General features: G+C 34.4%; 1 protein-coding gene across 1 annotated transcript in view; it reads left to right on the top strand.

Annotated features, from left to right (window-relative positions):
* Window positions 1–8727, top strand: part of LOC111050256 (zinc transporter ZIP13 homolog) — a 60450-nt gene extending 51723 nt beyond the window's left edge. Inside the window, exons 4-6 of the mRNA XM_022336552.2 lie at window positions 892–1020; window positions 3439–3586; window positions 5637–8727. Coding sequence (XP_022192244.2) covers window positions 892–1020; window positions 3439–3586; window positions 5637–5812 — 453 coding nt within the window. The 3' untranslated portion in view covers window positions 5813–8727. The remainder of the gene's footprint in view (window positions 1–891; window positions 1021–3438; window positions 3587–5636) is intronic.
* Window positions 8728–12399: the final 3672 nt, after the last annotated feature.

Below are 12399 nucleotides of genomic sequence, written 5' to 3'. Positions count from 1 at the left end.
GATATCTCATCTCCCAATTAACGGAATGACTTGAAATTTGGAACTTAAGGTCCTTACAATATAAGGATCCGACTCGAACAATTTGGATCAAACGCAATTCAAGATGGCGGCTAAAATGGCGAAAATGTTGTCAAAAACAGGGGTTTTCGCGATTTTCTCGAAAACGGCTCCAACGATTTTGATCAAATTTATACCTAAAACAGTCATTAATAAGCTGTATCAACTGCCAAAAGTCCCATTTATGTAAAAATTTCAGGAGTTCCGCCCCATGTATGCAAAGTTTGATTTTAGATTCCCAATTATCAGGCTGCAGATACAATTTAAACAAAAATTTTCAAGTGGAAAAGATTCAGCATACAAATCTCTATAATATTAATGTTCAGTAAAATTTTCACCTGAAATTTAAAACAAGCTCGAAATTCGAGAAAATGTTATTATTTCAATTGCAAACTGTTGGGAACTGTTGATTCTATTAAATCATTCACTATGAAGAGATAGCAGACTTCGTGTGTCTCCAGCGTTATAGTCCTGTCACCAGCTGGCTCAGATCTTTGAATAGTAGACGAGATGCGCGTGAACACTAGCGTCAGTTGAACAAATATCAGCTAAAAGGCTGTGTTTTGCTAAAAGGACGTAATCAAAAAAGCTTCTTGTGTATCTTTTCGGATGCAACACCGTTGCTTTTGAGAAGATACAAAAGAGCTTCCGTTGCTTATGGAAAGATACATTTTCAAAGATGTTGGATGTTTTTGAATGGGTAGTATGGTAGTCTAGTGGCCCTTCGTCGATAGCCAAAGCTACAGGACCTGGACTGTATATGAATGGAGTGGGTTATCCGTTTAAGGAAGCTGTGTATTTTGTTAATAAGTGTTGTTTGTAATATGATTGCAGATGTCTGGCTATCTGAACCTGGTTGCCAACTCTATCGACAACTTTGCTCATGGCCTGGCCGTGGGAGGCAGCTTTGTATTGGGAGCTCGCATCGGACTGTTGTCAACACTCGCCATTGTTGTGCACGAGGTAAATAAAAATGGAAATAAGAATTTTATCAGCCATCAATATTTACAAGAGTAGAGTACCGTTTGCACAGTATGGATTGCTAAACTCGATGTTAATCAAGTTAAAGTTAATCTGAAAGTTTAAACTTGAATCGGTTTTTTCAGTGCATTTACTAATCCAGTTTAAGTTAAACTAGTTTAGCGTTAAGTTGGTAATAGAATGTCATTGTTTATAATATCAGGAAGACTGATTTTTACAGGAAATTTGTTATTTGTATACAAACGATCAGTAAAATTGAGGTTATGTAGCTACTATTTTCTTGTTCAAAATCCACAGAGCTGTAAGCTGTACGGTAATAAAAGTGAAAAGCGATCAAGAAATTCTTTAAAAACTTATGTTTAGCTGGCACCAAAAAATATATTTTAGAATGTAAGATATAAAAGTTATATTGTTACTCTTGAATCTACTACAGTCTTTCTCGTTTATTAGAAATCTCTCGAAAGCAAAATATCTCAGTTATGTGTTATTAAAAACATGTTTTCTAATCAAATACCACTGTTAAAAATTGTCTTAATTTCTATCAAGTGGTTTATTCAATCAAATACTAATTGGCAGTTGCTTTACTCAAGCAAAACCGTAAAGAAAATTCTCTATCATCCCAAAAATTTCAATTTATTATTTGTTTTTGTCCAATTTTTCTGTTTCAAAATTTCTTCGCAGTCATCTTTTTCAATCGCATTAAAAACTTCTATCAATTCCTCCATTATAATTATTTTTTCATTCAAATAATGAATCACTATAACCTAAATAATTATTATCGTCTACAGAAGCAATAAAAACAACTGTCGAAAAAGTTTCGACAAAAGTCAAAAGCTGTTTCCCCATCAAATCTTTACAGATGTCAAGTTAATCCAAATTATTTGGTTTAAACCTCCTGCTTTGGAGGTTTAAACTTTTTCAGAGTTTAAACTCAATACAGAGTTAAAACTGATACTGTGCAAACGGAATTTTAGTTTAAACCAAAAAAATCCAGATTTGGTTTAAGCTTTGGCTTAAACTTACACTGTGCAAACGGCCCTAAAATGGTCCAAAAAGTAGGTTATGTCTCATACATTTTTTACAAACCAAATTGAATAACACTCACTAATCACTTAAAACTGTAAAATAATTATTAAATGTGAATATTATTGAATACTATGATAATTTAGAGTGATAAACCATGCCATGTCAACAAATCAATTATTTTGATAAAATTTCTAGATAATATTTCTCGCGATATACAGTAAGCTGATTGAATGATTACACAGCTGATCTCCCACACAGGCACACGCATCTTCTGTTATCGACTGACGACGAAATTATACAGACATCTGTTCTTCCAAGGATGAATTATCCTTTTAATGTCCTTCGGCAAGTTTTCCCAGGGATGAGACATAGTGCAATCGAATTTTTATATCATAAACCTACTATGTTCCAAATTTCGTAAAAATCGTTAGAGCCGTTTTCGAGATCCGTTGAACATAAATAACCAGATATAAAAATACAGAAATTGCTCGCTTAATATAATACGATAAACATTAAATTGCTTAATGATAACAATAATACAGCGATATAGAACACTAGCTACAAACCTTCACTCCACTCAATATTTAAAAAAATAATTTACAGTATATATATACCGTAAGCACTGTCTAATTGATATTTGTTTCAGTGTATTTTTTAACTTGTACAAAGGTAAGTGCTTGTAATAATCTGGAGTGGCATTATAAAGTTTAGTTGACATGAAATGAAAATTTTTCTGAGATTTTGTATGAGAATATTGTTCAATCCAAATTTATGCATGTTTCGTGCATTAATAATGTCTGCCTTTATTTTGACCTAGTAGGGCGAAGTTAGGGCGCAGTCGGCCCTCTCTTACGCTCACCCCTCCTGTATTGATACCAAGGAAACTTCCATTTGCAAGATACTTATCCAAATTACCCTCTACATAACATAACACATAAAGTACATACATTAAGGGTAAAGCCTATTTACTGTGATACTATAATAATAATAATACTGACGGTGATGCCCACATAAGCTCTTAGGCTTGTGCGTGGGTAATTAGTGAGAGGGATGATGATGAGAGATGACGACTACTTTATAGGTAGTCAGGACCGACGGTTTATCGTCTACTCCGAAAGACGGGGTGGTTGTATGTATGTGATTGTGCTGTGGTCTAAAACTTTTGCCCCGAGATTCGAACTCGGGTTCTCTTGATTATCAGACCGGCGCGTTATCACTTACTCTAACGACTCACCAAATAATAATTTCGAGTGACCTGGCTGGCTGAGGTCTGGTTTCAGAGTTTTCAGGTTGTTATTTATTATCGTAACGTTATTTTGATAGTAAATTATATGATTTGTATTGTCTATTAATGAATGATTGGTTGCCTGGCAGGTGCCACACGAGGTGGGTGACTTTGCGATTCTGTTGCGCGCCGGCTTCACGCGGTGGCAGGCGACCAAGGCGCAGATGTTGACGGCCAGTGCCGGCATGCTGGGCGCCTATGTGGCCGTCGCCTGCAGTGGCGTCACTCACTCCATCGGTCAGTAAATTCAAATTCATTCATTTTCCATAAAAATTATATACAAATTTATAAAATAAATATTCTCAATTATTACAACTTGTGCACCGGCAGTGAGTTCGAACGAATAGGTATGTCAATAGAAAAAGAAAAAATAGAGCTTATTATGAACAACTAAAATAAATACAAAGTGTTTCAGAGAAACAGGAAATTTTGAAAGTTGAATAATTTCAAGTAAAACAAATCTATAAATAAAGTTTTTCATATCATTCAATAGTAAAAATAATGCCATTTTAGAATAAATAATACCGTAACATTTATTTTTTGAAGATGACATCTTACAGGTGTGTTCCTTTTCTACGCAAACATTCCTGTAGTCTCTTCATCACATTGGCCATGGTTTGACGTAACATTACAACTGGAATTTCTGAAATCGTTTCTCGAATCTTGGCTTTCAATTCTGCAACAACGGAAGAATTGAAAGCTAAGATTCGAGAAGCGATTTCAAATTCCAGTTGTAATGTTACGTCAAACCATGGACAATGTGATGAAGAGATTATACAGAATTGGTTTTGCGTAGAAAAGGAATGCACCTGCAAGATGTCATCTTCAAAAAATAAATATTACGGTATTATTTACTGTAAAATGGCATTATTTTTACTATTTAATGATATTAAAAACTTTATTTAAAGATTTGTTTTTCTTTAAATTATTAAACTTTTAACATTGCCCGTTTCTCTGAAACACCCTGTAGTTACGGAAAACCAGGTCACATCCCAATTTTTACAAACGATAATACCTAACACAAAGTAAGAAATTTAAAATCAAATTACAAATTTAAAAAATCAGAACAAGGAAACTATGACAAATAATTTTGGAAATTTTTAACACAAGATTGAAACACTACACTAGTAGTTCTGTGAACAGTAGACCTCGTGCAGCTATGAACCGCAGCCTCCTCTTATACTGTCCATCAGAGTAAATCCTGTCTGTATGTCGTGTCGGCGAGATATCGGCGTGAAAACGGCTAATGACTGTTGGGGTTGGTGTATCAAAAATGCTAACATCAAAAGCTAATCTCCTTCAAGACATACTGGCAACAGGACAGCCCGAGTTCAAAGCAGAGAAAGTTCGAGAGACAATACTATGCTATTTTAGTTATTAATCGCATGCGTTATTGTACGCAATCAATAGTTCATTAATTTAATAGTGCATTTAAATTGCATTCAATGAGGCATGCAATTTATAGTCTACACAGCTGCTGATTTTTTACCAAGTTACATTGAGATATTGAATTGCATGCGTCATGGCATGCAATTTATAATCCACTCGACAGCTGATTTATGATGAATAATTCTATAGTCTGATTTTTAATCTAATATTGGCGTATGAAGGAGGCTCCTTTTTCCTTTTATATTATCTTTGAAATGCAAAATTTTCAAAAACCTTGTATATACGTCGACGCGCAATTTAAAACCTGTCAAATTTCATGAAAATCTATGACCGCGTTTTGCCGTAAATGCGCAACATATAAACATTTTTAAACATAAAGAGAAATGCCAAACCGTCGACTTGAATCTTAGATCTCACTTCGCTCGGTCAATAATGGCGATATAAAATTCAAAGTAAACATTTATCTTAATCCAATCCAGTATAAGATTCATTATGGATTTTGTAATTCTATTAATAATGAATTCAGTTGGAACTTTATTTATAAACAAGTAACACATAATTTTCTTCTTCTTCTTCTCCTCCTCGTCCTCCTTCTCTTCCTCCTCCTCCTCCTCGTCCTCCTTCTCTTCCTCCTCCTCCTCTCCTCCTCCTCCTCCTCTCCTCCTCCTCCTCCTTCTCTTCCTCCTCCTCCCCTCCTCCTCCTCCTCCTCCTCCTCCTCCTCTTCTTCTTCTTCTTCTTCTCTTTTTTCTTCTTCTTCTTCTTCTTCTTCTTCTTCTTCTTCTTCTTCTTCTTCCTCTTCCTCTTCTTTCCCTCCTCCTTCATCTTCCTCGGTCTTCTCCTTCCCCTTCTTTTTCTTCATTAGTCTTCTTGTAACATGTGTTCTTTTGGTGTTTGCAGAAGCGCGCACCTCTTGGATCCTGCCGTTCACGGCGGGTGGCTTCCTGCACATAGCGCTAGTCACCACTCTGCCCGAGCTGCTTCAAGAGCAGGACTGGCGCGAGTCCATCAAGCAGATGCTCTCGCTCATCACTGGTATACTCATCATGGCCGTGCTCACTGCGCTCGTCGAGTGAACCTAATGTAAATATTGGCCCAACCTAGCTGAACGTGTGGATACCAACACTTTGAACCCAACCTAGCTGAAAGTGTGGATATTAACACTTTGAACCTGTGAAAGTGTGGATACCAACACTTTGAACCCAACCTAGCCGAAAGTGTGGATATTAACACTTTGAACCCAACCTAGCTGTGAAAGTGTGGATATCAACACTTTGAACCTAACCTAGCTGAAAGTGTGGATATCAACACTTTGAACCTAACCCAATCAACACTATGTAAATATTGTCCCAATCTAACTGAAATGTGCAGCCCACGACTCTTATTGAGCGAACCTAACCTAATCAACTGTGTCTGACTTCAAAACCAACCTAGTTGAAAGAGTGGATATAAACACTTTTGAATCTAACCCTACCAACAGTGTAAATATGACATGTAAATATATCAATGCATGGTGCTGCTACAATCATCAAAAATAGTTGTTGTCATCTGAAATAGTGTTTATTATTTCATTATCATCATTTTATAATTCTATAGCCTGTTTCAAAATTTCAATTCAGAACTGAATCGCTGATGAATTCACTCATCAAAAATGATTGTACAAATCATTATTATATTTTCATACTTTCATATTTTTCAGAACTTGAGAATGGTTACGAGGAATATCTGTTGAATTAGTTGATTCTCTTAATAAAGGAAATTGAGCACAATCCTTTTGTAAGGTAATGAATGAGTTGATACTGTTTATGAACGAAGTTAAGCACAATCTTTTTGTAAGGTAATATTCTCAATTGAGTACCATTTATCTATTAATTAAAAAAATGTATCCTAAAATTGAAATAAAAAATATGATAATTTAATAATTATTCTATCTATAGATTGGAGATTTGCCGTCTTTGTAATATTGTTCAAATTGATTCAAATGTAAGACAGACTACTTAGTAGTATGTTAGTCTGTCTTCTAACTTCGGTATAAACGAGCATGTCAATTTTGTTGTAGAATAGATGTTTTGAACATCATTTCAAACAATGAATTCATTTTTGTTGAGGAAAAATTCATATTATTTTAGTTGTTTTTTTCATGTAGTAATTTCACAACCCAGTTGTGTAGAAACTTGAATTTAATGGGCTTTTTACAGCAAATTATGTATTTCAAATACATCGATGTTTATCATTTAGTTATTTTTTTAGTACCTACCGTTTACATTATGTTGAGAAATTAAAGATATGTATTTTAATGTACTGAAATTATAATATTATAATGTTTCATTTTTTTCTTTAAAATTCTAATATACCGTAGTTGCCATTTTTCTAGTTTTTAACAATTTTGCTGTGTAAAATGAAATTTCAACAAAATTGGATCATTTCAATCTTGCTAAAGTCTGTAATATTATTGTTTACAATCAAAAACTAGTTTTTTTAAAAAGGAATGTTTAACGCTTAGTTTGTTATCAATGCATATAACTGATTGATGTGTTTGCTACCTTAATGGAATTGTCAAAAATTGTTTATGTATTTTGTAATAGTAATTCAACTTTCTAAGAAATAATTACAAGCTCTATAAGATTATTTTATTTACTTATTATATTATACATTATGCATTATAAAATACATCATGAAATGTGCAACTATACACTGGTACTGTACCAACATAATTTAACCGCCAGCGTTTTCTATTGAATTCGGTTCTTTATTAGAAAAGGTCTTTATTGAGTATAATCTGTTATTGTGATTGTCAAGTTGAACAACTTGAGATGACTAAAGTTTAAACTGGATTGTCTTGCAATTAAGGGTCATATGTTAACTCTACGTCAAACGCTAAACCACCTTTACTTGTTGATATGGTTGCATTATCACAATGTGTTTCATATGGGGTGCAACTATTGACATTGGACATTGGTGCAACTATTGATATTGACTATGGACATTTCTCCGTTTAAACCGAGTATCTGCATTCGGGTCTTAAGCCTTTAAGCACTAAGGCCCGCGCAAAGTAGACCCATGCTAATCCACGAAAAGCAACCCACGCCGTGGGAATTCATGTAAACCATTGCTAGGCTTTTCCAAACATCTGTATAATACATGCAATGAATAATCCACTTGTCAGCTGATTGATTATGAATAATATTCTATAGCAATGGTTTACAAAACATCCACGGCGTGGGCTGCTTTTCGTGGATTAGCATGGGGGTCTACTTTGCGGCGGGCCTTAGTGCTTCCTTCAAATAGTTGTCCCTCATTTATCAAGTTTGAGAACTAATTATTACTTGAGATTCAAATTTCTCTCATTTGTGAAAAATTTTACTTTTTCCTATAAAGTTTGAAACAATCTATGATTGCATGAAATGATGAATGATGTTCAGTTTAGTTTTAATTACGTAGATTATTGTCACATTTAGTGGTTTATCATTATTGATTGGAATAGAGGAGTGTTGGGATGTATGAAATCTGTAACCTTTGTCACAAATAGAACTGAGATTAACTGTAGTTGGAATCGTTTAAAGAATGTTGAGAATTTGTATAATGAGTTGCCATGTATCGTTGTGTAATCAACACCTTTTCAATGTGTTACTTTAAAAATATTATTGATATTATTTTGTAGTTATGTTCATTTCTAGCTCTATTAATTGTCCAGAAAGAAGATATTAGATGCTTTAAACTGTGTCTTCCAATTGGCACCTTATTATTCTATAAAATCATATTATTCTATTATAAGTTAATGTTGTAAATAATATTGTTTATTAATTCATCGCCATTTCCATATAGGTTCCAGGATTATTATCCTAATTACGAGTTTGTATTTGATTTTCGACTAGTAGACTGGTTGACTGTATTATCTAGTTGATAAGATGGATACTGTATTCTGTGATATTTGGATCAAATTGTATTTTTGATTCTGATTAAATGCGATAAACGCTTTGAAATTTGTCAACTGTTGAAGTTTATTTTAACTGATTAATATTATGTGTTATTGGTCTCTGGTAAACTATAGTTACCTTAGTATTACCATAGAGAAACAAAAGCATAAGTGAATATCCCATGGTATAAGGCATTTATGTCGCAACTTTTACTGTTATCTCAAGCCGATTGTTGTCATTAACTATTGATTCTTGTCGATTTGTACTGTTTTGGCCGGGTGAGAGTGCATAAACGGCACAATATGAGAGACTACCAGCATCACATAGTTTTACGTAAAAGAAATACGTTGACTATTGGCTTGAGTTAACATTGAAAATTACGACACAAACACCCTATACCATGAGATATCTACTTATGCTATTGTTTTTCTATGGGTAATATAGCTACTGTAGTAGAACTAATTGAGAATTCTGAACGGATTATCGGATTTGGTTGATCTTGAATAGCTGCGACGACTAAATCCCGGTACACACACATCGATTTTTTGTTAGATATTTTTCCGTCCTTATTAATTTCATCAAATTTTATTTGACCAAATAAAGTTATTAATTTGACCAAATTCTATTATTTGTTCAAACAAGTGAGGACGATAAAATAATCGTACGAACAAAAATCGATGGGTGTGTGCGAGGCTTAGGCCTTAAGTAAAATAATTGTACGAACAAAAACCTATGTGTGTGTGCGAGGCTTAAGCCCGCCGCAAAGTAGACCCACGCTAATCCACGAAAAGCAACCCACGCCGTGGGATGTTTTGTGAACCATTGATCCAGACATCTGTGTAATGATAATAATACATACAATGAATAATCCACTTGTCAGCTCATTGATTATGAATAATTCTATAGCAATGGTTTACAAAACATCCCACGGCGTGGGTTGCTTTTCGTGGATTAGCGTGAGTCTACTTTGCGGCGGACCTTAAGGGCTTGCACCCTTCAGTCTGCTAGCGCTACCTGGTCGTGGATTCGAATCCCGCCGGTAAGCATGGACGTTTGATCACCCATGCACAAGCTTGATAAATCGCTGAAACTTGGCGTAATTTAATATGATTCTTGATGGGACGAACATGCATCTGCTATCAGATTTGCAAAATTCCATCTGGTTCAGAAGATACTATCATTTCATAGATAGGAACAAGAATAAATTCAGAACTGGCATACATTTCCACAATAATTATAGGACAAGGCATAGGGAAGAGTTGCGAGATGATGCACACGGGACCACCATGTATGAGAGAGAAGTAAAGAGTGCTTTTAGAGAGGAGATTCGACTGTACAATAAATTACCAGCTAACATAAGAGAAAATAGAGGACGTAAATTCAGAGTATTGATGAAGGAGCAGCTTTTGAGCATTTGTGCATACTCAATTGATGAATTTGAAGCACATTACGAGCTGAGTTAAGTTGCTCAGTATTATTATGTAGGCCTACATATTTTTATGTAATTTTGCTATCTGAAATAATTGAAATATGACTTGATTTGAATACATATTATCGACATATCCAAATACCCCTTCCGTGGGTGGTGAATTGGACGAATAATAATAATTTGAAAATAAAATAGCAAATTTCATGTTAACTTCATATCTCACTCTGTATAGAGGCTGAAGAGCTATAGCTATGGAGCCCATGGTTTTTAAAGAATTCTGATGATCGGATTTGGTAGATCTTGGTATCAAATGATAGATCTTAGAGACAAACTCAGGGGTATGATTAAATTGATAAAAAATCAATTCCATTCAGAAGATATGGTGATTTTTTCAGAAATTAAACAATCTAAAAATGGTTGAAACACTGCATACTTAAGCTGGCCAGATAGCCGGCTTAAGTATGCAGTATTTCAACCATTTTTAGATTGTTTAATTTAGTATGTTGAGTGACTAAGGCATGCACCCTTCAGTCCAAGTACTAGCTGGTCGCGGGTTCGAATCCCATCGAATAGGCATGGACGTTTGATCATCTCATAATTTACCCTCGCACTTCCCATTACCCTTGCACAAACATAAAGCTCTTTCACTATGCAAGGAACACGAATCTGCAATCAGATCTACAAAATTCGCTCCTGTTCAGGAGATATCGCCATTTTAACTAATATTTCAGCTTCATAACTCACTCTATATTTCATAAATCACTATATTAGAAGTGAATTTCGCCAATGTGATGATGACATACAATTGTTTGTTCCTCTCGTCAAGTACTATCATTCCTGAAAGTTTGAGCGATTTTAATTTTGAACCATTTTTGCACAAATCCATTAATTTTTATTCATGAAAAATGCAAATCTCCCAGATTTGGTTGATATTCGGGCTATGGATAGAGGTTGACCTAACAAGTGCTGTGCTATAATATGAGACGTTTCACTACAATACAGGGTGAGTTATTCACTCAAACATAAAATCTCACCTCCACTCTCAGATCAGAGAAATCACTCATCTTCAAATGCTTATAACTCAAGAATTGGAGTGGATTTCGTCAAAGTGGTTACATATTATTGTTCCTCTCGTCAATTCCTGAGAGTTTGTACAATTTTATTTTTTGACCATTTATGCAAAAATCCATGGATTTCATGAAAAAAATGCAAATCTCCCAGATTTGGTTGATATTCGAGCTATGGATAGATGTCGACCTAACAAGTGTTGTGCTATAATATGATACATTTCGCTACAATACAGGATGAGTTAGGCTAGCTTCACACGCTTTTTCATTCGGTTCGTTACCGATAACGAATGAGGGCTTTCATGCATGTCAGGTTTTAATTCGTACGGTTCCAATTAGGTATTTTCTTCTCAAACACACCTGTGTCTGGATTTTCACAGTTCATGCTTGTATATTTAAATACAACAGCTTGTGTTTAATTGTGATACCATGTTATTTCTTGAACAACAAAATTTAAAAATTAATTAAAAATTGTGAATGATTTGAATAGTTTCTTTTTAATTTTGTTAATTTTTGATGTTCAGAGAGATGATTTTTTTGAATTGAAAATTTGTTCTTGTTTTGACACATGGTATAATATAAGCTTCATCTTTTCTCTCCATTGATGAAATCATGTAATATTCGTGGAAAAAATAAAAAAAATAATAAAAGAATAAAAATTCTCCATGAGTTTCAATTTATATCTTTCATATTTTTTTAGCATTGAGAAAGAAATGTTCCTGTGAACTAACAGAAATGAATTGACCATATGATTTTGACTTACTTGATTTTGCCGAAAACGAATCGAAAACGAAACGAACCGAATGAATGTGAAACTAGCCTCATTCAAACAAAATCTTACCTCCACTCTCAGATCAGAAAAACCTTCACTCATCTTCAAATGCTTATAAGATTATAGTACCTAAAGGCTACAAAATTATAGTACTTATATGCTACAAAATTGACCTCAGCATTTCTCAGGTCATACTCTATGATACCGTTCTTTACGGGTTTTAGAAAAAATCCATAATTTCTGTCCTTATCACTTCTCAGTCATATGAACTAAAAATAGAATGATCCGTGAAGCTGGATTCGCACCAGCGACATTGGTTGTAACAGACATAGTTTAAATATAATTTCCATGAGTTATGATTGGACTGTTCACACTCAGCACGGACTAGCGAGTATGAATAGTCCCATTTGAAATCATGGGAATAATATTCTCACTGTACCGGTAATTTTCACTGTCACTGGTGTGTGGGAATCCAGCA

Source organism: Nilaparvata lugens, chromosome 1, assembly GCF_014356525.2.
Source record: "Nilaparvata lugens isolate BPH chromosome 1, ASM1435652v1, whole genome shotgun sequence".
NCBI classification, from domain to species: domain Eukaryota; kingdom Metazoa; phylum Arthropoda; class Insecta; order Hemiptera; family Delphacidae; genus Nilaparvata; species Nilaparvata lugens.
This window is presented reverse-complemented; position numbering and strand designations above follow the sequence as displayed.